General features: G+C 39.6%; 2 protein-coding genes across 2 annotated transcripts in view; one reads left to right on the forward strand and one right to left on the reverse strand.

The window, feature by feature from the left end:
* LOC124595364 (transcription initiation factor TFIID subunit 7) overlaps positions 1-3,894 on the forward strand; it is a 66,860-nt gene extending 62,966 nt beyond the window's left edge. The window contains exon 8 of the mRNA XM_047134083.1: positions 3,727-3,894. Within this exon, the coding sequence (XP_046990039.1) occupies positions 3,727-3,801 (75 nt within the window). The 3' untranslated portion in view covers positions 3,802-3,894. The remainder of the gene's footprint in view (positions 1-3,726) is intronic.
* LOC124593814 (calpain-11-like) overlaps positions 3,829-27,999 on the reverse strand; it is an 83,709-nt gene continuing 59,538 nt past the window's right edge. The window contains exons 6-8 of the mRNA XM_047132162.1: positions 22,164-22,335; positions 16,812-16,948; positions 3,829-4,189 (exon numbers count right to left, since the gene is read on the reverse strand). Coding sequence (XP_046988118.1) covers positions 4,093-4,189; positions 16,812-16,948; positions 22,164-22,335 — 406 coding nt within the window. The 3' untranslated portion in view covers positions 3,829-4,092. The remainder of the gene's footprint in view (positions 4,190-16,811; positions 16,949-22,163; positions 22,336-27,999) is intronic.

Genomic DNA, 27,999 nt, shown 5'->3' on the forward strand with positions numbered 1-27,999 from the left:
ATATCGACTGTATTAACATCGTAAAATGAAAGCTAACACCTCTGAAATGCATTGTGTTAAATCCTGCCTAGTTGTCAAAGATGGGGTGTCTAAAACATCTGCTTTCTCAGGTCATTAGACAACAATTCAAGCAAATCATATTAATGAGTTTTATTATGAAAAGTAAATAAAATACTTAACTTTGAGATGTATATGTGTGGATGGATGTGTGTGTGTGTGTGTGTGTGTGTGTGTGTGTGTGTGTGTGTGTGTGTGTGTGTGTGTGCGTGCGCGCGCGAGTGTATACCCGTCCTTTTTTTCCCCCTAAGGTAAGTCTTTCCGCTCCCGGGATTGGAATGACTCCTTTCCCTCTTCATTAAAACCCACCTCCTTTCGTCTTTCCCTCTCCTTCCCTCTTTCCTGACGAAGCAACCGTTGGTTGCGAAAGCTAGAATTTTGTGTGTGTGTTTGTGTTTGTTTGTTTGTGTGTCTATCGACGTGCCAGCGCTTTTGTTTGGTAAGTCGCATCATCTTTGTTTTTAGATATAACTTTGAGAATTACTTAGATTTGTCATAAGCAAAGGGCGACAGGCAAAATAAACAAGCTTCTTCAGTATATACAATTCCTAATACAAGTGAAGTAATACAGTTGATGCTTCTATTCAGATCGCTAGTCTTGAAGCTTCTCTTCGACTGGGCCACGGCCAGTCAGGTGCTATGCTTATGTTCACTTCACATAAGGGCCGCTGCTGTTGCGTTGTCATCCTGGAGAGGGGTCGGTCAGCGTGCAATTGGCTGACGTCTATCTTCTCTATCGTCCCGACTGGTATGCCGGCACTTAACTTTGTGCCGGAACACATTCCTCATAACATTCCTGGATAGAAATGTAGAAGCTAATACCCTAACACAGTATTATGTAAACTGGTGTAGGTGAGGACTGTAAAGAAGATAATGTTCCAATGTTTCATTTGTGAATAGAATAGGAAGAATATGAAATGGCACTGCTAATATGCCAGATACCTAGACCACAGGTGACACAATACATTACAGAGACTATTGTTAACATTTACAGAAACTTGTTATAGTAGAGTCATTGTCAATGGATGAGGGGATACAAAGAACCTCAATGGTACAATGATGTGATTTGGTTCACGCACACCACCTCCTTGAATCTTACGTGTAGCTTTCTCAGGCTAATTTTATGGAATGAATGTGGAAGACATGAAAAATGGGGAGAGCAAATGACAGAAATGGAGGAGTACAGGAATTTATGGCAAGAACAGTTTGAGCAAGCGTAGTGGCAGGTGAATACACAATAAGACCTGTAAGACATCTGTAAGACCTGCCAATGCTCATATTCTCCTCCACTGATGTCCCCCTTTGACCATGTCCCTTGCGTCTCCCTGCCTTTGGCCTTCTCTCTACTTTCACCTATTTCTGTGTTCACCTTACCCACTCTAAGAACACTACTCATCCCAGTTGAAAAGCAGCATTGAGGTTTTGGGATGAGGGGAAGAACAATTGAGGTTTAGAAGGTGACGTAACTAGTATCAATGCATTATTGCTTATGTATTGTTCACCATTTCTTTTATAGTATGAAGTCATTTATATTCCTTTCAGTATCATTAATAATATTTGAGGAACATCTTCCTTTAGCAGTCAGCTCTGTAAAGCATCCCTTTTTTAGGATGAAAAATAGAGGTTAAGTACTTCCTCTATTTTTCTTCTACACCTGGTGCATTTCCTGCTGTAAGATTTGGAATAACTTTACATTGACTCAAGCATTTACATTTTCTTGGTATCGACCTCTCCATTTCCCCTGAAGAAAGAAGTGTTTCAAACATATTCAGTTGCTCTTTATTTTTTTTATCCCCCCACCCGTGCTTGACTGCTATGGCACCAAGTTTCAGTAATAGCATAGTGAGGGTCTCCAGGTTCAGGCATTTTAGTTTGTAAATTGTTAATAAAACAGTGCTTCATATTTGGATTGTATAAAACAGCCATTGATAAAACATAACACATTTTAATATTGAACTGTGAGAAAAGATATCCAACACACAAAGCTTTGACTTCACTCACATTTGTACAAGGTGTGAGCAAAAAGTAACAGGTATTTTTGTTTTTCTATAACTATCTGTATCTATTCATCATCATCAACAACTTTGTCCCTTTCAAAGTAATACCCCTGAGATATAATACATTGTGCCATTGCTTTTGTGATCTTGGAAGGACTTCTAGAACTCAGATTTCATTATGGTATCAGCCCCTTCAGCGATTCTGTTTTTATCTCATCAATGGTGTGGCAAAATAACATCCTGTCATAGTTCTCTTCAGCCTCAGGAGTAGAAAAAAGTCACAGGGGGCCATGTTTTGTAATACAGTGACTGAGGCAACCTAAGGGTTCCGTTTTTTGCCAAAAGATCATGAACGAACATTGATGTGTGAGCAGGAGCATTATTCCAAAGCAATTGTCTGTGTGGTTTTGCCTCAGTTCTGATTGTTTTCTTCAGATTGCTTCATGCAGATGGTGCATAATTTCCAGGTAGTATTCCTTGGGAGGTATTCCTTTTTGGCTGTATAACCATAATACAGGAACTCATGATGTACTATTACTTGTAATCAAAGAAAACAGTGAGAAGAACCTTGACATGTGATCGAACTTGTTGATTTTTTTTGTATTGGCTCTCCAGGCAGTTTCCATTGGGACGACTGGGCCTTGGTTTTGATATCATGCCCATATCCCTATATTTTGTCACTTGTTATAACCTTCTTTAGACGTTCTGGATTTTTGTTCACTTCATTCAGCAATTCCTGAGCAATGTTTTTTGTTGGCCAGAATTCAACTAGTTCAGAAAAGCTTTACTGCTACACGTTTTGTGCCCAAAACATCGGAAAAAGTTGTTTTGAGATGAGCCAAAGGATATGCTGAGTCATCAGCACCCTTTCTGATGGTGATTTTTCTAGAACCATTTTCTTTACTTCTTCCACATTGTCATCAGTAACTGATATGGTAGGGGCCTCCAGGGCGCTCATTCATTTTCAGCGTCTTCTCGACCCTCTTTGAAACGTTTATACCACTTATAAACTATTGTCTTACGCCTAGTACATTTACCAAAAGCCACAGTCAGCACTTTGAATGCGGTGCTGCAGATTATTCCTTTTTTCAAGCAAAATTGAATGCAAATTGTTTGATCCATTTTGAAAGTAAAAATTCACGAAGCACTCGAAAACACATATAACCTGTTTGGCTTTCAACAATTAACTGTATACTCAAAACAACTGGAAATGGGAGCATGCATCAGGATCATGTGTACCTACGAGATAAAAAAAAATAAAATTAGATGTATAAAGCCCGCAAAATTAAAAAATTCACGATACTTTTTTATCACACTTTTTATGAATATCTATTTCGGAAATGTGTGGTGTGTTATCAAGGGAGATGTGCATGATTGACATAATGTTTCAACAGAGTTATTGGCAGTCAAGAACCACTCTCCATTTTTCACAGCTAACCAGTTGAGACCATTTTATTTTTCATTTTCCTTCCATAAATCCTGAAACTGACCAGTGCTTTCAAAACCTGTGCATTATGAAAATTTGAAAAGGAGTAGAATCATTAGTAATATTATTGAATCATTTTTGAGAGTAGATGATTCATTTTGTGTCCAGAGTTTCATTTAGTAATATTTAATTCAGGAATGTTTACTCGGTTTTATGCAGTTATTTACGTACCCCTTTTTATTTCAGTATCAAGAACTCACATCCTTAATACAAATGCATGAGGCCCAAGGAGAAAACAACAAGCAAGGTTCATCTGCATAAAATGTAACAGTATTCTTCAGATTATTTTATTATTTGTTAGCTGTTTCAATGATTGTGTATATTTCTCTGCTACAATAAATTACAATGAAAGAGTGTCTGTTTTTATTGGAATGCTGTACGGTTTTTTAATTTTTCTGTAAAAATAATGATTGAAATTAGGTTGTGTAATACATCTGAATTATGTCATATGTGCAGCTTATTGAAATTATACAACAAGATAATGACAAAATTTCTTCGGAATGATATTGTCACTGCTTTCAGGTGAGGTATGCTGCTGTTTTTGTTGTAAATTTATGAATGTGACACAAAAAGTATTTCTCCAATCCCACAAAATTCGTCCACAGGCAGCCACAATTCATTTTCTGCAGAGAGCTCAGAAGGTGGTGTCCTGAAAGTATACATGATCAGTTAATATATGTGATCAACTAATATGAATGTTGTATGTACACTGCGCGCGAGCTGTCTCCGGTGTTGCACAGGAACCTGTACCCCATATGCAGGCCCGAATCACTGCATGACCCACTGGCTCATTGCTAAGATTTGGCATATTGGTTTTAGGTGCAGCCTCAGAAAGAAGTCCAAGAATATCCTTGTATCATTTGGCACATTACGCTGGTGTGTCAGAAGCCACTGCTCGTAAATCTGCGTGCAAACCGAAGCCCTACAGAATAATAATATTGCAGTGACTGACCTAGTCAAGTACTGTTGTTAGATGTCAGTACTGCAGCTGTCTGTTGCCATCTGTGCATTATGGGAGATGTTAATCCTGAATTGCTCTTCTATAAAGAAGCATGGCTGTATGTCAACTTGTAAACAGTGAGTGTTGGAGTTCCAAAAAATCCTCATCAGTTAAATCAGGATCCTGTGCATGATTTGAAAATAGGTGTGTGGTGAGAAATTAGTGCAACATGAATTCTTGGGCTTCTTTACATGGCTGTTTCTAATTCTTCTAGTTCATGAGTGGTAAAACTGGTTTCTTATCTGCCCAATCAGTGGGCAGCAGCAGCATCATACAGTAGTATCAGTTCTGGTGCATCACCTGAGTCAACACTTGCTTGTATGTGAAACAGCCTGTGTTCATTGGCTACATGTGTCCCAATAAAGCACGCAAAATTACTGCACAGATGTACGTTTGTGACTAGTTTAAATTGGTTGCTGGATAGGGACTCGAACCCAGATCCCTGCCTTTCATAGGCTGTGTACTACCAACTATGTTATCAATGCACATGTCATGGACCAGCTGAAAGTTTTATTTTGTCACGTGTTTTGCACCATACCTTCCATGTTTCAAAGGTGCGGAGTAAACAAGTGACTGCCTGAAACATTAAGGTAAGAATGGATAGTGAAATTGGTATTTCACTGCCTCTAAAAGACAGGGATCCAATTTAGTCATTGTCCAGCATAAATTTTGATGTGGTGCAAGTGTGAATTTTGCTGCTAAAAAAGTAATTTTATTTAATGCACAGTATAGTTTCTTACCCAAAAGTTATCCAATGGAAAGTGCTGCATTTTTCACAAATGTGTTGTTAATTGATGGTTGTACTATCTTACCGTAATAGTCACAAGAAAAGCCAAATGCTGCATTAATTGCTATAAAAATTTTATTTTTTATTTTTGATAAAATAGGTAGTTTGTTGAAGTAGTTAATAATACTGCACTGTATCCATAATAATAAGCAAAAATGTTCCCAGCTCTTGTTGATTCCATTGCATTACAAGAAAAGTCAGTGGAATTTGTAGATATAACAATTAAATGAAGGAACAAAACGTGTAGTGAAATTTTGCTGTTGTATAACACCGGAGGGGTAGACGTTTATGACCACTACAAACCACAAGATTGAATGTTGCCTGGTGGCATTGCAGGCATGTAGCATGGTGAGGAGTGTACGGGAATCAGAGGTAAATGGGGAATTATTTAGCATTTATACAGGCTGCAAATGGTGAAATCCGCCAACATATCTGACATTGACAATGGCAGATTTTTGTGGCTGACCACTTGGGAATGAGCACCTCAGAAATGGCAAAGCTGGACAGCTATTCACACGCTACTTTTGTGAACATCTATGGAAATTGGAGTGACAGTGAAAGCCTGAGTAGGGGACAAGGCACTGAATGTCCACACCTCATCGCAAAACTTGGTGGTTGGAAACTTGTCTGCTCTTTAAAGCAGGATAGGTGGCACTCTGTGGCAGATGTGATGACAGAGTACAGTTGCTGGTGCAGGTGTAAGTGTTTTGGAGTGCATCATTATGCAAACATCGCTGAACGTGGGGCTACACACCAGATGGTCCTTAATGTGATCCCATGTTGGCCCAATAACATTGTCAGTTGTGAGTGCAGTAGGTATGTGATTGTAGAGATTGGACTATGGAGTGGAACAATGCCACTTGATTGGATGAATCATGTGTCGTATTACACCACATCAGTCATCGTGTCCAGATATGCTGTGATCCAAGAGAACGGCTGCTCGAGACATGCATCGTGCCGTGGATGCAGGTGGTTGTGAGTAGTATCATGGTTTGGGGGAAATTCACCTGAGCCTCCATGGAACCTGTGGTATTAATTGAAGGCAACATGATAGCTGTAGACTATCTGAACATTAATGTGGATCACCTTTATCTCTTCATACTTGTCTTCCCTGATAATAGTGGCACCTTCCAATAGGATAACTGTCTATGTCACAAAGCTATAATGCTTTCAGAACCATGACTGTGGACTTACATTAGTGCAATGACAACTGCACTCGCCCGTTCTGAACACGATGGAACCCATTTGAGATGCTACTGGATGCCAGCTCCACGTGCAGACCTCCAGCTCAAAATGTTTGGAAATTGTGCAGAATCGTCTGGTGCCACAAACATCTAGAAACGTCCTATGGATTTGCTGAATTAGAACCATGCAGAATTGCCACTATATTCCACTTGAAAGGTGTACCAACACACTTATAATCAGATGGTCACAACATTGTGGCTGATCAGTGTGTATTTGATAAACATTCACACAAAACTATTCAGATCCAGTGTGACATTTCTCTCCACAGTCTGTCTTAACTCTACTTGGTCATTCTCAGATGTACCCAGGACATCGCAACATTTGATTTAGTATTGTGGTTTGGCATTTTTCGGTCTGCACAACTCTCTTCGGTTCAGTAGAATCGTGGTGTCAGCATTGTGTACCCTTCTACATCTACATCTACATTGATACTCCGCAAGCCACCCAACGGTGTGTGGCGGAGGGCACTTTACGTGCCACTGTCATTACCTCCCTTTCCTGTTCCAGTCGCGTATCGTTCGCGGGAAGAACGACTGTCTGAAAGCCTCCGTGCGCGCTCTAATCTCTCTAATTTTACATTCGTGATCTCCTCGGGAAGTATAAGTAGGGGGAAGCAATATATTCGATACCTCATCCAGAAACGCACCCTCTCGAAACCTGGCGAGCAAGCTACACCGCGATGCAGAGCGCCTCTCTTGCAGAGTCTGCCACTTGAGTTTATTAAACATCTCCGTAACGCTATCACGGTTACCAAATAACCCAGTGACGAAACGCGCCGCTCTTCTTTGGATCTTCTCTATCTCCTCCGTCAACCCGACCTGGTACGGATCCCACACTGATGAGCAATACTCAAGTATAGGTCGAACGAGTGTTCTGTAAGCCACCTGCTTTGTTGATGGACTACATTTTCTAAGCACTCTCCCAATGAATCTCAACCTGGTACCCGCCTTACCAACAATTAGTTTTATATGATCATTCCACTTCAAATCGTTCCGTACGCATACTCCCAGATATTTTACAGAAGTAACTGCTACCAGTGTTTGTTCCGCTACCATATAATCATACAATAAAGGATCCTTCTTTCTATGTATTCGCAATACATTACATTTGTCTATGTTAAGGGTCAGTTGCCACTCCCTGCACCAAGTGCCTATCCGCTGCAGATCTTCCTGTATTTCGCTACAATTTTCTAATGCAGCAACTTCTCTGTATACTACAGCATCATCCGCGAAAAGCCGCATGGAACTTCCGACACTATCTACTAAGTCATTTATATATATTGTGAAAAGCAATGGTCCCATAACACTCCCCTGTGGCACGCCAGAGGTTACTTTAACGTCTGTAGACATCTCTCCATTGATAACAACATGCTGTGTTCTGTTTGCCAAAAACTCCTCAATCCAGCCACACAGCTGGTCTGATATTCCGTAGGCTCTTACTTTGCTTATCAGGCGACAGTGCGGAACTGTATCGAACGCCTTCCGGAAGTCAAGAAAAATAGCATCTACCTGGGAGCCTGTATCTAATATTTTCTGGGTCTCATGAACAAATAAGGCGAGTTGGGTCTCACACGATCGCTGTTTCCGGAATCCATGTTGATTCCTACATAGTAGATTCTGGGTTTCCAGAAATGACATGATACGCGAGCAAAAGACATGTTCTAAAATTCTACAAGAGATCGACGTAAGAGATATAGGTCTATAGTTTTGCGCATCTGCTCGACGACCCTTCTTGAAGACTGGGACTATCTGTGCTCTTTTCCAATCATTTGGAACCCTCCGTTCCTCTAGAGACTTGCGGTACACGGCTGTTAGAAGGGGGGCAAGTTCTTTCGCGTACTCTGTGTAGAATCGAATTGGTATCCCGTCAGGTCCAGTGGACTTTCCTCTATTGAGTGATTCCAGTTGCTTTTCTATTCCTTGGACACTTATTTCGATGTCAGCCATTTTTTCGTTTGTGCGAGGATTTAGAGAAGGAACTGCAGTGCGGTCTTCCTCTGTGAAACAGCTTTGGAAAAAGGTGTTTAGTATTTCAGCTTTACGCGTGTCATCCTCTGTTTCAATGCCATCATCATCCCGTAGTGTCTGGATATGCTGTTTCGAGCCACTTACTGATTTAACGTAAGACCAGAACTTCCTAGGATTTTCTGTCAAGTCGGTACATAGAATTTTACTTTCGAATTCAATGAACGCTTCACGCATAGCCCTCCTTACGCTAACTTTGACATCGTTTAGCTTCTGTTTGTCTGAGAGGTTTTGGCTGCGTTTACACTTGGAGTGGAGCTCTCTTTGCTTTCGCAGTAGTTTCCTAACTTTGTTGTTGTACCACGGTGGGTTTTTCCCGTCCCTCACAGTTTTACTCGGCACGTACCTGTCTAAAACGCATTTTACGATTGCCTTGAACTTTTTCCATAAACACTCAACATTGTCAGTGTCGGAACAGAAATTTTCGTTTTGATCTGTTAGGTAGTCTGAAATCTGCCTTCTATTACTCTTACTAAACAGATAAACCTTCCTCCCTTTTTTTATATTCCTATTAACTTCCATATTCAGGGATGCTGCAACGGCCTTATGATCACTGATTTGCCATTTGTTCTTGGTATGAAGGACATGCATAGGTCCATTGGCTGTTTGCACCTAAAGGACCAGTCTAGTCTGAATGGGAATGACAGAAGAGAGGGATGAGAATTCTTAATACCTATTATGCAGTTGTATAATTGACAGGTACTGCAAATTTGCTGTGAACTACATTACAATACCATGCAGAAAGAAATTGAAGATTTAGTTGATACTAAAAGGGCCAAAAATTACAATGACCAACAGAAAGGATTCATTGTTTGTTCTGTACATTACAAAGCACTTTGTGCTAAATTTGCATGTGTGGAGCACATGAAGGAATTGGTAGTACAAATAGTAAAATTTTTGAAGTTGCGGCATTATTCCACTGTTGATTGCACTGTTGTCGATGGAATTGATAGAAGTGTGTGGAGACATTATATATTACTGCAAAGAATGTTGGTTATGCCAACAGGCATAATTTAAAACCCACTGTTGTCGAATTTACAAAGGAAAAAGGCATGCAGGAATGAAAATTAGAATGTATGGAGTAGATTGCAAACCTCTCATTTTTAAGTAGACTTGCCTACACACTGTCCACAGTTAGGCATTGCGAGCTGGGAAACAACTTATACGTGATTTTGTTGGGGGTGCATTTAAAAAGAAAATCAACGTTCTGAGGAAACTGCCAATCTTACATCTGTTTTCAGACAGACTGCCATTTCATCTGAAAGTGCCCCTGTGCATGTGCATGTGCAGATGTAACTGATTGATCTGAAAAATGTAATTCCTATTTTAAATCAAAATCCTTCTATGTTAAAACTGCCTAGGACATCTACATTGTTTTCCTCAGGCAGAGTTTCCACATCTTCATAATGAGGTTGCAAAAGTGTTACAATGTTTTGATCAACACCTTTTTTTTATTGTGAAACTAAATAAGTCACAATTATGTTACTACATGAACACAAAAATCTGTGAAATTGTCTGCATCTGTCTGTATGCCAATCGTTTGTACCAGATAAACTTTATATTACGTCTTCAGCGCACTGAAAATAATCAAATAACACTGAAAAGTTGTTCTGTTTGTGATCTGTGTTGTTGAGTAATGGGAAACATAAAGCCACATCACATACAGTGTAACTGCATTGCCATTTAAATGCAGTGCATTCGCAGTTTCCCCCTCTTCACACTCAGTGTACATGGCAGTGGAGGAAAGGTGCAGCCAGGTTGATTGCTATAGCACTTGTGACAGGACACAGCTCACAAGCCAAATTCTTGGCCACTCATGACTACAGGAAGCCTTTGGAGATTGAATCATTGCCCCCAGCTGTAAAAGTCTCATCCTCAGTGGAAGAATAAGTCTCCCAGTTCTGTACATGCCACAAATCGTAATGGAGTCATTGGTAGGGATGCTTCCACTCATGCCCCCATCCCTTCCTCTCTTCCACCCTATGCAACAGCCCCATGTTGAACCCTAGGCACTACCACCCCTCTGAACTGTCTGAAAGAGGGAGGGAAGCTAATATCCTGCCACTCCAGCAGTATAGAGACAGACTTAGAAAGTGGCAGGTGATGTTATTTGTGTGGCACAGTTCCCTTTTAAGCTGCCGCAAGTCACATGGGGGTGACTATTGGTCCTTTACTGGAAACTGGCATTTTGAATCTCAACATTGAAGCTTTCGTTATGTTAATTCTCTAATAAAACTTATCTCACTGTACTGGTCCTGAAATTGGACTTGAAACTCTGATTGTGTAAGACAGTTCTGGCTTTGTTGTTAGTACTGATTTGGGCTTGGGCTACTTGCAGCAATAATTTCAATTCTCTAAGGCATTTTAAGCCATTGCCAGGAATCGAACCTGGGCCCTTCCATTATAGTTGGAGTCACGAATGATGGCAGTCAAGTTTAGGCTTATTCTGCACACCTACATTATGCCTTCTTTGACAGCCAATGAGCATTCAGGAGTGTTCAGAGCACTCTGCTCTGAATGCCATAGCTAATGTAAACATTAAATGTGACCGTAGCAAATTGTTTAGTGAATTTTTATTCCATTTGTTGCAAGCTATCATCACTGATGGTGGTGGTAAGTGACGCTTTCTGCATAAGTAAGAGAGAGACATAATTTGCAGGATATATGCTTTCTTCAAGCGGAAAGCAAGAGCATGCGTCTACCCTAACTGTTGTTTGGAATCGTCAGCAATGCAAAACCTTTTGTAGATCTGACTGAAGAAAATTGCTGTGCTGATCATGCAGCAGCTACTGAAGTGGACTGATTTCCTGCTTATCACAAGCAGCTGCCTGAAACAATTTGGCTATCCGTGGACACTTCCTGAACAGGCCCGAACTTCCAAATGTCACACTGTCTACATTCCTATACCATAGTCCCCTCCCCTACATTCATCACTTAATGCTATCAGTTTTACTCTGTATTCCCGTACCAGTGAGAATGAGACAATGAAGAATCAAGTCCCATGACATTATTGTCTAGTGTAGGGGTTCCCAAACTTTTCCTCTGATAGAACACTGAAAATCCTGGTACTTTGCTGGAACACTTTGTTTATTATGAAGGTTAATAAAATGAACAAAATTTCAAAAAATTAGAAAAACTTGTTTTATTAAGCAATTACTTCAATTTTTAAAAATGAGAAAAATGTTGGAAACAAGCCACATTATTAGTAGTTATTTGCAGAGTGCTTATTCACTTCCCACAGAAACATGGTGTTCCATGAAGCACAGTTTGGGAAAACCTGGCCTCGTGCCCAACTCGGCATATAACATTACAAGTAAAGAAAAAATGAAGGCAGAAGTGTAAGTCTTATAAGACAAACCAGATATGGAAATTTTCTAACCCTCATATTGGCACGACATCATGTGTCATATACGCAGTAATTTATTTTCCCTCATAAGAACTTTTACTTCAGCATAGTTTTCTTTGTGACCTTTGAGATTTCTTTGCAATGTTGATCATTTCTAGACTCCCAAACTTCACATTTTACACCCAAGTTGATGTTATCATTTACCTCATGATGTTTTATAATTTGATGCACCAGGCAGCAAGCAACATAGATCTGCATTTTACATATTTAAGGAACACAGGTAGGAAAGTTATTGAAATAGCATGAAAAGTCTTCACCTGACTGTATTACAACTTTTAAAAGGCACTATCCCTGTCTTTAGTATTTGGTTGACTAAGATAACTTTATAGGTGCAAGTGTTCAGATGACAAATTTTACATTAGATCAGCAGATGATCAAACAATTGAATGTTCGGATCACTATAAACCAGTCTCAACAATACCTGATCACGTCGTCATTTGAAATTGATGGGTGAGACTGATGGTAGATGTGTCTACTTACATTTTATATTTGATGTGAAAACGAGAATATTTTGTAGGCAAATGTAAGATAAATATCAAAACATTCAGAATGTGCATGACATCGTAAGTAATTCTAGCAAAGTTATTCCAATGTCTTCCATGACCATCTTTGTTGTCAGAGTTGCAACAGTTGTTAAATGCAACAGAAAAAAAAGCTCTATGGAAATGTCTCTGTCACAAGAGATAATCTGATCTGTAATGACATCTTTGCAGCTGACAATATTGGTTATGTATTGAAGCTTGCGACATTCCTGAAGCAAGATTCACAGTGCTGACATTTTTTGCTAGGTATCAAGAATTCTTGAAGCCATGCAGATTGAAGCCAGACAAACGTGTGGTTCCTGAAGAGGGGCAGCAGCCTTTTCAGTAGTTGCAAGGGCAACAGTCTGGATGATTGACTGATCTGGCCTTGTAACAATAACCAAAACGGCCTTGCTGTGCTGGTACTGCGAACGGCTGAAAGCAAGGGGAAACTACAGCCGTAATTTTTCCCGAGGGCATGCAGCTTTACTGTATGATTACATGATGATGGCGTCCTCTTGGGTAAAATATTCCGGAGGTAAAATAGTACCCCATTCGGATCTCCGGGCGGGGACTACTCAAGAGGATGTCGTTATCAGGAGAAAGAAAACTGGCGTTCTACGGATCGGAGCGTGGAATGTCAGATCCCTTAATTGGGCAGGTAGGTTAGAAAATTTAAAAAGGGAAATGGATAGGTTGAAGTTAGACATAGTGGGAATTAGTGAAGTTCGGTGGCAGGAGGAACAAGACTTCTGGTCAGGTGACTACAGGGTTATAAACACAAAATCAAATAGGGGTAATGCAGGAGTAGGTTTAATAATGAATAGGAAAATAGGAATGCGGGTAAGCTACTACAAACAGCATAGTGAACGCATTATTGTGGCCAAGATAGATACGAAGCCCACACCTACTACAGTAGTACAAGTTTATATGCCAACTAGCTCTGCAGATGACGAAGAAATTGAAGAAATGTATGATGAAATAAAAGAAATTATTCAGATTGTGAAGGGAGACGAAAATTTAATAGTCATGGGTGACTGGAATTCGAGTGTAGGAAAAGGGAGAGAAGGAAACATTGTAGGTGAATATGGATTGGGGGACAGAAATGAAAGAGGAAGCCGCCTTGTAAAATTTTGCACAGAGCACAACATAATCATAGCTAACACTTGGTTTAAGAATCATGAAAGAAGGTTGTATACATGGAAGAACCCTGGAGATACTAAAAGGTATCAGATAGATTATATAATGGTAAGACAGAGATTTAGGAACCAGGTTTTAAATTGTAAGACATTTCCAGGGGCAGATGTGGAGTCTGACCACAATCTATTGGTTATGACCTGTAGATTAAAACTGAAGAAACTGCAAAAAGGTGGGAATTTAAGGAGATGGGACCTGGATAAACTAAAAGAACCAGAGGTTGTACAGAGATTCAGGGAGAGCATAAGGGAGCAATTGACAGGAATGGGGGAAATAAATACAGTAGAAGAAGAATGGGTAGCTTTGAGGGATGAAGTAGTGAAGGCAGCAGAGGATCAAGTAGGTAAAAAGACGAGGGCTAGTAGAAATCCTAGGGTAACAGAAGAAATACTGAATTTAATTGATGAAAGGAAAAAATATAAAAATGCAGTAAGTGAAACAGGCAAAAAGGAATACAAACGTCTCAAAAATGAGATCGACAGGAAGTGCAAAATGGCTAAGCAGGGATGGCTAGAGGACAAATGTAAGGATGTAGAGGCCTATCTCACTAGGGGTAAGATAGATACTGCCTACAGGAAAATTAAAGAGACCTTTGGAGATAAGAGAATGACTTGTATGAATATCAAGAGCTCAGATGGAAACCCAGTTCTAAGCAAAGAAGGGAAAGCAGAAAGGTGGAAGGAGTATATAGAGGGTCTATACAAGGGCGATGTACTTGAGGACAATATTATGGAAATGGAAGAGGATGTAGATGAAGATGAAATGGGAGATATGATACTGCGTGAAAAGTTTGACAGAGCACTGAAAGACCTGAGTCGAAACAAGGCCCCCGGAGTAGACAATATTCCATTGGAACTACTGACGGCCTTGGGAGAGCCAGTCCTGACAAAACTCTACCATCTGGTGAGCAAGATGTATGAAACAGGCGAAATACCCTCAGACTTCAAGAAGAATATAATAATTCCAATCCCAAAGAAAGCAGGTGTTGACAGATGTGAAAATTACCGAACAGTCAGTTTAATAAGCCACAGCTGCAAAATACTAACACGAATTCTTTACAGATGAATGGAAAAACTAGTAGAAGCCAACCTCGGGGAAGATCAGTTTGGATTCCGTAGAAACACTGGAACACGTGAGGCAATACTGACCTTACGACTTATCTTAGAAGATTTGTAGACTTAGAGAAAGCTTTTGACAATGTTGACTGGAATACTCTCTTTCAAATTCTAAAGGTGGCAGGGGTAAAATACAGGGAGCGAAAGGCTATTTACAACTTGTACAGAAACCAGATGGCAGTTATAAGAGTCGAGGGACATGAAAGGGAAGCAGTGGTTGGGAAGGGAGTAAGACAGGGTTGCAGCCTCTCCCCGATGTTGTTCAATCTGTATATTGAGCAAGCAGTAAAGGAAACAAAAGAAAAACTAGGAGTAGGTATTAAAATTCATGGAGAAGAAATAAAAACTTTGAGGTTCGCCGATGACATTGTAATTCTGTCAGAGACAGCAAAGGACTTGGAAGAGCAGTTGAATGGAATGGACAGTGTCTTGAAAGGAGGATATAAGATGAACATCAACAAAAGCAAAACAAGGATAATGGAGTGTAATCTAATTAAGTCGGGTGATGCTGAGGGAATTAGATTAGGAAATGAGGCACTTAAAGTAGTAAAGGAGTTTTGCTATTTGGGGAGCAAAATAACTGATGATGGTCGAAGTAGAGAGGATATAAAATGTAGGCTGGCAATGGCAAGGAAAGCGTTTCTGAAGAAGAGAAATTTGTTAACATCCAGTATTGATTTAAGTGTCAGGAAGTCATTTCTGAAAGTATTCGTATGGAGTGTAGCCATGTATGGAAGTGAAACATGGACGATAAATAGTTTGGACAAGAAGAGAATAGAAGCTTTCGAAATGTGGTGCTACAGAAGAATGCTGAAGATTAGATGGGTAGATCACATAACTAATGAGGAAGTATTGAATAGGATTGGGGAGAAGAGAAGTTTGTGGCACAACTTGACCAGAAGAAGGGATCGGTTGGTAGGACATGTTCTGAGGCATCAAGGGATCACCAATTTAGTATTGGAGGGCAGCGTGGAGGGTAAAAATCGTAGAGGGAGACCAAGAGATGAATACACTAAGCAGATTCAGAAGGATGTAGGTTGCAGTAGGTACTGGGATATGAAGATGCTTGCACAGGATAGAGTAGCATGGAGAGCTGCATCAAACCAGTCTCAGGACTGAAGACCACAACAACAACAACAACATGTAGATTCAGCATAGTTTATGGTTTCTTGAAGCCACTCTTACTATGTCTGGTCATTAGATAGGAAAAATATCTGTACAAGGAGACAACAATTTCTGTTATTGATACAACATGACAAACTTCATGAAAATTAAAGAGTTTGAGGATGGTGTTTTATACAGTTCCATGATAACAACCTAGGCTGTGCAACACTTGTCAACCTTCTCAGATAATTTCTTTCACACCCTGCAATGTAGCATCTCTGGAAAATGTCATATGTCATGGGCACTCCTTTTTTGTGATTCTTTCTCATATTTTATTGAATCCCTGTTCCAGTCAACCACAGCTTTAGTGAAATACAGTTCTCATCACAATGGCACACATTTTGTGGTGAATATCCATTGTGGACAGTCCCTTGTCCCACAACAAACATACAATTATGCACTTTTTTAGGAGGGTACATTAATGTAGCACATATGCTGCAGGTCAGTAACTGTTGACTGTGACATACTTTGTATTATATATTACCCATTTATATGCTGCAACCTGCTAGCTACACAGAGGTGCAAAATTTAAAACTTTATGCTGTATTCTGATTTACGACTTACATATTGATGCACCAATGTAGCATATGCATACCTATGATAAGTGCAAAGTAGAGAGAGAGAAAGAATAACACTTATCTTGGAGGGTTTAAAGAGAAAATAAATATACTGATAATGAACAAAGATGGATGATAAATTCCTGAATTACTGAGAAATTCATGTTTCTCACCTATTTTAATCTGCTTATTAAGCATTTGCTTCATTTATCTGGTGATATATATACATATGTATGTATCTTGAAACTATAGTACCTGGTGTCTAATCCAATAGAACCAGTGAAGCTGTCGCTGGCACCATGAATTTTCAGCCAGCATGTGCCATCACTAGCATCGTGGTACACTTCACCAATAGTATATATATGCCTTCTTCTGAATTCAGGAGATGTATGCTGTAGTGCAGAAGAAATATTTTAAAGCCTGTTCCACATATAAGAGGTTAATTACAAACTGCCGCTTACTGTCATACACAGGGTTGCCAAAATACAACTAACCTTCAACCAAACACCAGTTCTAACACTAAGCAATCACTGTTAAATATACTGATAAAGATTTTTGCATAACAAAGCATGTTTTATGAGTTCATACACCAAAAGAAGTTGAACCAGGAAGTATTTGATGAAATGAAAAATTGAGGATCAAAATGTTACAATACTACTTCTTTCAAAGAAGCAAAATTGTATTTTCTTTGTTTGGTCTGAAAGCTTTCACTCATGCTCTGCTGAAAATTTGAAAGAATAAAGATGTAGATCATTCTGATCATATTCTGACATGGCTATCTTTTTAATTTCCACCTGTTCTGTTAAACAGCTTTGCATTTCTTTCATACTTTTCTGCAGGTTGCTTGAGCAGTGCTTTTTAATGTTCAGACTGAATTCAATTAATTTCTTGATGATAGCTTTGCTGTTTGGATTTCATTGTTATGAAATGCCAAAAACATTTTTAAGGCCAGTATTATTGTGACCACCTTCGTGAAGTAATGGAAGGGTACTGGATATTTTACCTGTGTTGTAAGACAATTATGAGAATTATATGATAAACAACTGGAAACTGATGATTGGGATTTCACAAAAGAAGTTTTTCAAGAAGTAGTAACTTCTGACTAAAATCAGAAATATAGCTTTGCAGAAAAGGTTAGTTTCTGACATAAATATGCTCAAATAAACAGTGAGCAACATGTACAGGAAGGATAGGTATGGTGGAACTTCACACAGCGAGCATAATTCATTCCAGAATCTTACTTGTAGTGTGAAATACTCATTAAGCGAAACAATTTATTCTGTATAAATTAATGTACAATATGATAAAGCGTTGCATTTAGAAAAAGTACTAAAAGTTTTATCTTATACATTCCATTTCTTCAAAGAAAGTTGCACATACAGTATTATGTACTGTATTATTCACAATACGTAACTAATTCAGAAAATTGCATGCACAGTATTATGTACCGTATTACTCACAATACATAACTAATTCTTTTTTACTAGGAAGCTATCTATAGTCATTTGTTTTTGGCAAAAATGTGACACAGCATTACTGTCAAATAAATGTATAGTGTATGTTGCCATTGCTTTAAAGGGGTGGTGATTTTCAATGTGTGATGCAACCAATTCCCATACATTCAGCATTTCTCTTACTGTGCCAGAAGATTGCTGCTTTGCTATTACCACCTTCTCCTCCTCCCCTGAAGAACTTCTCTCGATAACTTCCTGCTGTGAACCACACTGCAACTCCATAAGCTCCTTGATGGGCATTTCTTGGCTGTGATGTTCCATAAGCTCATCAGTGTCACTATTATCCACCACTAGTCCCATGCTCTTGGCCAAAGACACAATCTCGTTGACTAAAAGCTCCACAGATACTGACTCCAATGCCTCTGAGTCCCATTCGACAATGCATTCCGGACAGAGCGTCTTCCAAGCAAAAGAGAGAGTTCTCTTGATAAGACCTTCACACACCTTTTTGGTCATCTTGACACAGGCATCAATATTGAAGTGACATTTCCAAAGAGAGAGATTGGTAGCTTCAGTCAACTCAGAATAGTGCCCAAAGAGTGCTTTAGTGTAGAGCTTTTTAAAGTTAGAAATAATCTGCTGGTCCGTTGGCTGGAGTAACAGAGTGGTATTGGGAGGCAGAAACTGGATCTTGAGGAATTGAAATTCTTCAAGGTGGTGGTCTTGTAGGCATGGAGAATGGGCAGAAGCAATGCCCATAACAAGCCAATATGAAGTGGCAGTTATCTCTAGCAACTGTTTTTTCACCGAAGGACCAAACACTTCATTTATCCAATCACAAAAAAGATCACACGCCATCCAAGCCTTGTTGTTGGACCTACACATCACATTTAACCTTCTCTTCTCGACTTTACACTTCTTGAAACCTCATGGAGTTTCTGAATGGTAAACAAGCAGTGGTTTAATTTTCAAATCGCCACCTGCATTGGCACAGAACAGCAGTGTGGTCTTTCATTGGCTTGTGCCTGGCTAATGCATTATCCTTTGCTGTTATAAAGTTATGCTTCAGCATCATTTTCCAGAACAGACCTGTCTAGTCACAATTAAAAACCAGTTGTGGCAGATAACCCTCAATATCTACAAGCATTTTGAAGTTGCTAATGAAGTTCTCTGCCATCTTTGGGTTGGGGCTGGTTGCTGTGCCATACCTCAATGCTGTGGATACCGGTTCTTCTCTGAAACTTCTCTAACCACCCATGGCTTCCCTTCAGTGCTTCTTCGGCCACTGATGATCTTGGCATCTTCTAAACAAGGTTGGCAAAAATCATTCTCACCTTCTTACAAATGATGTTCTCACTAATAGTGTCGCTTTGCAATTGCTTTTCATTTATATATATAAGGAGCAACCTTTCAACATCATCCAGAACATGAAACCTTCATTCAGATACTTTTGTTACTCCCTTTGAAGCATCTATCTCCTTAATCTTGTCCTTGTTCTTGAGGATAGTGCAAATAGTTGATGTAGGCCAATTGTATCTGCGTACTACACACCATGTTCACATTTTTCATTGATTTTATGTTTCATTTCTAAGGTCATTTTCTTTCTCGTATGGACATCGTCTTACGGCTTTATCTTCGGATACACTTCTACAAAGGCTATTAAAATTTGCATATGAAAAAACACTGTGTGAACACAAGCTTAGAAAAATGTACGATCACAAGCTGCACTAAGATGGTAGCAGAAAGTGCACTAAACCCTTACTGCGGTATGTACTAAAGACATTGTTCATACGCCACTGCCGACAATGAAAGGTGTTCATATTGTTGAACATTTCCTCTGCTGTGCGTGAATGACTGGTGACATCACGCTAAATCGTCATCACTTTTTATGCGAAACACCACTCATTAAGCGAGTCATGTTTTTACAATTTGTTTTGCACATTATGGGAGGTGCTCGTTAAGTAAGGTTCCCCTGCATTGTTCGCAATTGAAATGAACATTAGTGCTTCTGTAGATTTACAATTAAAAGTAGGAGCTTGAGAAGTTTACAAGGACAGTGTTCCAAGTTTTTCCAGGAAGTTATTTATGTTGCAAAGAATCAGACATATGATATTAACCTGCTAGGAAGTTTCATTATACATAGTTTTTTAACATTCATATTAATCTTAGAAGAAAATGTATTCTATGGCTGGTGCCACATTGAGCTTCCCGTATTCCAATTCCTTCGATCATGCCACTCCCCTCCTTGTAGTGCTCTGGCACCCATTGCGTCCTGAACCTCTCAATTCCAGCTCCTCTTAGGTCATCCACGCTTTCTGCTGGGGTCAATTACCACCTTTCTTCGGCCATCAGCTATTGTCCATCCTTTCTAGATGTCCATACCTCTTTAGAAGTTTCACCTCTATGGTGTCTGTAATTATTTTGACAGCATAGCTTGTCTAATGTTGGTATTTGGTTCATGGTCCAGCTTTGTTTTCAACAACTGAATGATATATCACCTGCTTGGTCCTTTTGGCTATTTTGTTATTATTAAATTCAAATTCAGTTGTCGTATGGTCCTACAGCCTTCCCCTATTTCATTATTTATGTCATCTTCATTTTTTCTGTTTGATGACATAACAGCCTGGTGCTTAAAAGACTTACATCCCCTGATCTTATGGGCTCCAACTTTGAGATCCTCAGTGGCATTGTCACCAACCTTTAAATATTCAGTTTTTGTTAATTTAATTGTGAAGTCCCATCTTTCATACTCCTCTTTTAACTTCTGAAGCATGTACTCAGCATCATCCTGGTCTCCTCCTACAGTGACCTGATCATCAGTGAAGAGAAGTGTGTACAAGATTTCACCCACACATGGACTCCCATGCCTCAAAATTTGTACCTTCAGGTGTTAAGTGTTTCCTTCGCATAGATTGGTGTGTTTGTATGTTTCAGTTCTACGGGGTGTCCCAGGAGGAGTGGTCATTCGAAGCAAAAAAGTCTATTAAACACGGGCTCTATAATGCATACTTAAGACCTATAAGCACTTCTTCATCTCTGATACTGTGAAACGAATGTCTTCTACTGCAAGCTCTTTACTTTCCAAAATTTCAGAGGAAATAGGAAAAATTGTCCTGTAAACATGGACTCTGAAGTGCATATCTTAAGAGCTATGAGTACTTGTTTAATAGGAGAAGTGTATTTCATAGAAGCAAAGATGAACTATTGCTTATAGCTCTTAAGATATATACTTTAGAGCCCATGTTTACTAGACTTCTTCTACTTTGAATGATCATTCCTGTCATATCGCTGAAAACTGACCATTTTACCTGGGACACTCTTGTGTATCGACTTGAATGATGGAGCATTCAACACGTGTGTTTTTGTGTAAATTTACTCAGCAAAAAATTGTGTCACAAATTTTGTCTTTAAATGATGGTTGGGTTTTGCTTTAAATACAAGTATATTTGTTATTCGTATTTAAAGCAAAACACAATTATAATTTAAAGACAGTTTGTGATGCAATTTTTTGCCGAGTAAATTTATACTTCAAGTACAAGTATATTTTATAGTATATATGGTATATTTTATAGTATAAGTATTTAAAGTATATTATACTTTAAACACAAATATATTTGTTACAAGAAGAGAATAGCTTTCAAAATGTGGGGCTACAGAAGAATGCTGAAGATCAGATGGGTGGATGACATAAGTAATAGGAGGTACTGAACAGGATTGGGGAGAAGAGAACCTTGTGGTAGACTCATTCTGAAGCATCAAGGGATCACCAGTTTAGTACTTGAGGTAAGCATGATGGGTAAAAATCATATAGGGAGACCAAGAAATGAATACAGTAAGCAGATTCAGAGAGATGTCGGTTGCAGTAGTTACTCCAAGATGAAGAGGCTTGAGCAAGATAGAGTAGCATGAAGATTTGCATCAAACCAGTCTTTGGACTGAAAACAAATAACTGCTAAGTCATTCACGAATTCTAAAGTTTTCACAAAAGCCAGTAAAAATTAAAATGAGATTAATATGTAAACTTTCATTAGAACAGTCTTCCAAAGATTTAATGAAATCATTGATCAACTTGAAAGAACTACACCAATCCACAATCTGTTTTCCTATCTTAAAATAATTTAGAAAGTAGCATCACAGGCTCATCAGTACATACCTTCACATTGAAACCCATGAAGGAACCATTTTTCCCCCCTTCTGTGACTACATTCAGTATTTCGTTGAGGTTATCTTCATAAATTTCTACTTCCTGACATTTATAACTTGTTAGACACTGCAGTCCTTCTGATACATTCGCACCATTTAGATTATCGTAAGACTCATTTAGTCTGAAATAAAACATGTATGAAAATTATTCAAAGTATGTAATTCTTAATTTATGACTTATTAAAGATGCGCATGTACAGGAAAATCATAGAAACTTTTAGAGATAAGAGAAACAGCTGTATTAATGTCAAACTCAAATGGCAAGCCAGTACTAAACAAAGAGGAGAAGGCCAAAAGGTGGAAGAAATATAGACTGAAGGGGTTTACAAGGAAACAAACTTAATGACAATATTATATAAAGAAAAGAGGAATTGAATGAAGGTCAGATTGGAAATGTGATAGTGTGAGAAGAATTTGACAGAGCACTGAAAGACATAAGTCAAAAGACATCACTCCCTCATAATTATTGAGATTCTTGGTGGAACCAAACATGACAACACTGTTGCACTTGGTATTAAAGACATAAATTTGACAGGCACAGTACTCTCAGATTTCAAGAGGAATGTATTAATTGCAAAACCAAAGAGTGCTGGTGCTGAAAGGTGTGAAGATACCAAATCATTAGTTTAATAAATCATGATTGCACAATGCTACAACAAATTATTTACAAAGGTTTGCAAACTCTGGTATATGCCAATGTGGGGAAGGATCGTTTTGGGTTTTGGAGAAATAAAGAAACACGTGAGACAATACTGCAATCATATCTACATCTATAGGACTGCTCTGCAATTCACACTTAAGTGCCTGGCAGAGGGTTCTTCAAACCACCTTCAGACTATTTCTCTGCCGTTCCACACACTAACAGTGCATGGGAAAAATGAACACTTAAATCTTTCTGTATGACCTCTAAATTCTCTTATTTTATTGTGATGATCATTTCTGTGAATGTAGGTTGGTGACAATAAAATATTTTCACACTCAGATAAGAAAGTTGGTGATTGAAATTTTGTGAAAATACGAGGGCAGTTCAGTAAGTAATGCAACACATTTTTTTTCTCGGCCAATTTTGGTTGAAAAAACCGGAAATTTCTTGTGGAATATTTTCAAACATTCCCGCTTCGTCTCGTATAGTTTCATTGACTTCCGACAGGTGGCAGCGCTGTACGGAGCTGTTAAAATGGCGTCTGTAACGGATGTGCGTTGCAAACAACGGGCAGTGATCGAGTTTCTTTTGGCGGAAAACCAGGGCATCTCAGATATTCATAGGCGCTTGCAGAATGTCTACGGTGATCTGGCAGTGGACAAAAGCACGGTGAGTCGTTGGGCAAAGCGTGTGTCATCATCGCCGCAAGGTCAAGCAAGACTGTCTGATCTCCCGCGTGCGGGCCGGCCGTGCACAGCTGTGACTCCTGCAATGGCGGAGCGTGCGAACACACTCGTTCGAGATGATCGACGGATCACCACCAAACAACTCAGTGCTCAACTTGACATCTCTGTTGGTAGTGCTGTCACAATTGTTCACCAGTTGGGATATTAAAAGGTTTGTTCCCGCTGGGTCCCTCGTTGTCTAACCGAACACCATAAAGAGCAAAGGAGAACCATCTGTGCGGAATTGCTTGCTCGTCATGTGGCTGAGGGTGACAATTTCTTGTCAAAGATTGTTACAGACGATGAAACATGGGTTCATCACTTCGAACCTGAAACAAAACGGCAATCAATGGAGTGGCGCCACACCCACTCCCCTACCAAGAAAAAGTTTAAAGCCATACCCTCAGCCGGTAAAGTCATGGTTACAGTCTACTGGGACACTGAAGGGGTTATTCTGTTCGATGTCCTTCCCCATGGTCAAACGATCAACTCTGAAGTATATTGTGCTACTCTTCAGAAATTGAAGAAACGACTTCAGCGTGTTCGTAGGCACAAAAATCTGAACGAACTTCTCCTTCTTCATGACAACGCAAGACCTCACACAAGTCTTCACATCCGAGAGGAGCTCACAAAACTTCAGTGGACTGTTCTTCCTCATGCACCCTACAGCCCCGATCTCGCACCGTCGGATTTCCATATGTTTGGCCCAATTAAGGACGCAATCCGTGGGAGGCACTACGCGGATGATGAAGAAGTTATTGTTGCAGTACGACGTTGGCTCCGACATCGACCAGTGGAATGGTACCGTGCAGGCATACAGGCCCTCATTTCAAGGTGGCGTAAGGCCGTAGCATTGAGTGGAGATTACGTTGAAAAATAGTGTTGTGTAGCTAAAAGATTGGGGAATAACCTGGTGTATTTCAATGCTGATTAAAACAACTCCTGTTTCAGAAAAAAATGTGTTGCATTACTTATTGAACTGCCCTCGTATCTGGCTCCAACAAAAAACGTCTTTGTTTCAATAATTAACACACCATCTTGCTCATCGTATATGTGACACTCCTTACCCTCTTTTGCGATAATACAAGCTGAGCTGCACTTCTCTGAACTTTTTCAATGTCCTTCATAAATTCTATCTGGTAAGTATCTCATATAGCATTGCAGTACTCTAGCAGAGGATGAACAAGCGTAGTGTAGGCAGTCTCTTTAGTAGACCTCTTGCACCTTCTAAGACTGTTCCAATTTAAGTTGTTCGTAATTATAATTCCTGGCTATTTAGTGAAACTGGCAGTCTTTAAATTTGAATGATTAATTGTGTAATCAAAATTCAACTGTCAGAGACAGCAAAGGACTTGGAAGAGCAGTTGAATGGAAAGGATAGTGTCTTGAAAGGAGGGTATAAGATGAACATCAACAAAAGCAAAATGAGGATAATGGAATGTAGTCGAATTAAGTCGGGTGATGATGAGGGAATTAGATTAAGAAATGAGACACTTAAAGTAGTAAAGCAGTTTTGCTATTTGGGGAGCAAAATAACTGACGATGGTCGAAGTAGAGAAGATATCAAATGTAGACTGGCAATGGCAAGGAAAGCATTTCTGAAGAAGAAATCGAGCATAGATTTAAGTGTCAGGAAGTCGTTTCTGAAAGTATTTGTATGGAGTGTAGCCATATATGGAAGTGACACATGGACTATAAATTGTTTGGACAAGAAGAGAATAGAAGCTTTTGAAATGTGGTGCTACAGAAGAATGCTGAAGATTAGATGGGTAGATCACATAACTAATGAGGAAGTATTGAATAGGATTGGGGAGAAGAGAAGTTTGTGGCACAACTTGACTAGAAGAATGGATCGGTTGGTAGGACATGTTCTGAGGCATCGAGGGATCACAAATTAAGCATTGGAGGGCAGTGTGGAGGGTAAAATTCGTAGAGGGAGACCAAGAGGTGAATACACTAAGCAAATTCAGAAGGATGTAGGTTGCAGTAGGTACTGGGAGATGAAGAAGCTTGCACAGGATAGAGTAGCATGGAGAGCTGCATCAAACCAGTTTCAGGACTGAAGACCACAATAACAACAACAACAACAACCGATTTCATGTTGTACTCATGTGGATGAACTCACACTTTTCCTTATTGGGAGATAATTTCCACTTTTCACACCATTCATCACACCATTCAAGTATCATATCTAAGTCATTTTGTAATTGGTTTTGATCTTCTGATGACTTTACTAGATGGTAAATGACAGCATCCCCTCCCAGGGGACACTGCCATGTAGTAGGCACCATCAGTGCCAGGCGGGAGGGCTTGTGTGCTTCCGTGGAGTCGAGAGCTGTGCTGACGGTAGTGTAGCTACTGGCAGGTTCATCAAAGCCAGATTGGTCTCGACTGAGGAGCCAGACAAAGTGTGTCCAACAACATAGGGCAGGGAGGGCTCTAGTGGTGTAGTGAAGCCAGCTTCCCTAGTGGAATAAACCTAATACGAATCCTGGTCCTCCAGGCTGGGGGTTGGGCATGGAGCTAACAATCCTGCCTCGTAAAAATTTTATACCGTTACTGAAACACATAAGAGAGCAAAATGGACAGACACCTCGTTGACAACCTTTCACTTGAAAACAAGAGCAAGAGTGGGGTTTTGGAATGTAAGAACGATTTTACTGGCGATACTTGGACTAAGCGAAACATGATGGAATGGTTTTGGGAAATTCAGGCTAAGAGATGGAAAGACACTTCTGTGTTCTGGGAAAGAGGAAAGAGAAGACATGAAAATGGAGTGGGTATACTACTGACAAGAGAAGCAAAGAGAAGCTAATGCCAATCTCAGATTGGATCATTACAGCACAATTCAAGACCTGAGTAAGAAATATACACTACTGGCCATTAAAATTGCTACACCAAGAAGAAATGCAGATGATAAAACGGGTATTCATTGAACAAATATGTTGTTGTTGTTGTTGTTGTTGTTGTGGTCTTCAGTCCCGAGACTGGTTTGATGCAGCTCTCCATGCTAATCTATCCTGTGCAAGCTCCTTCATCTCCCAGTACCTACTGCAACCTACATCCTTCTGAATCTGCTTAGTGTATTCATCTCTTGGTCTCCCTCTACAATTTTTACCCTCCACACTGCCCTCCAATGCTAAATTTGTGATCCCTTCATGCCTCAGGACATGTCCTACCAACTGATATCTTCTTCTAGTCAAGTTGTGCCACAAACTTCTCTTCTCCCCAAACCTATTCAATACCTCCTCATTAGTTACGTGATCTACCCACCTAATCTTCACATTCTTCTGTAGCACCACATTTCGAAAGCCTCTATTCTATTCTTGTCCAAACTATTTATTGTCCATGTTTCACTTCCATACATGGCTACACTCCATACAAATACTTTCAGAAACGACTTCCTGACACTTAAATCTATACTCGATGTTAACAAATTTCTCTTCTTCAGAAACGCTTTCCTTGCCATTGCCAGTCTACATTTTATATCCTCTCTACTTCGACCATCATCAGTTATTTTGCTCCCCAAATAGCAAAACTGCTTTACTACTTTAAGTGTCTCATTTCCTAATCTAATTCCCTCAGCATCACCTGACTTAATTCGACTAAATTCTGTTATCCTCGTTTTGCTTTTGTTGAAGTTCATCTTATATCCTCCTTTCAAGACACTGTCCATTCAGTTCAACTGCTCTTCCAAGTCCTTTGCTGTCATCGGCGAACCTCAAAGTTTTTATTTCTTCTCCATGGATTTTAATACCTACTCCGAATTTTTCTTTTGTTTCCTTTACTGCTTGCTCAATATACAGATTGAATAACATTGGGGAGAGGCTACAACCCTGTCTCACTCCCTTCCCATCCGCTGCTTCTCTTTCATGTCCTTCGACTCTTATAACTGCCATCTGGTTTCTGTACAAATTGTAAATAGCCTTTCGCTCCCTTTATTTTACCACTGCCACCTTTAGAGTTTGAAAGAGAATATTCCAGTCAACATTGTCAAAAGCTTTCTCTAAGTCTACAAATGCTAGAAACTTAGGTTTGCCTTTCCTTAATCTTTCTTCTAAGATAAGTCGTAAGGTCAGTATTGCCTCACGTGTTCCAATATTTCTATGGAATCCAAACTTCTACCAGTTTTTCCATTCGTCTGTAAATAATTCGTGTTAGTTTTTTGCAGCTGTGACTTATTAAACTGACAGATCGGTAATTTTCGCATCTGTCAACACCTGCTTTCTTTGGGATTGGAATTATTATATTCTTCTTGAAGTCTGAGGGTATTTCGCCTGTATTGTACATCTTGCTCACCAGATGGTAGAGTTTTGTCAGGACTGGCTCTCCCAAGACCGTCAGTAGTTCTACTGGAATGTTGTCTACTCCCGGGGCCTTGTTTCGACTCAGATCTTTCAGGGCTCTGTCAAACTCTT

The sequence above is a fragment of the Schistocerca americana genome, chromosome 2, assembly GCF_021461395.2.
Source record: "Schistocerca americana isolate TAMUIC-IGC-003095 chromosome 2, iqSchAmer2.1, whole genome shotgun sequence".
Taxonomy (NCBI): domain Eukaryota; kingdom Metazoa; phylum Arthropoda; class Insecta; order Orthoptera; family Acrididae; genus Schistocerca; species Schistocerca americana.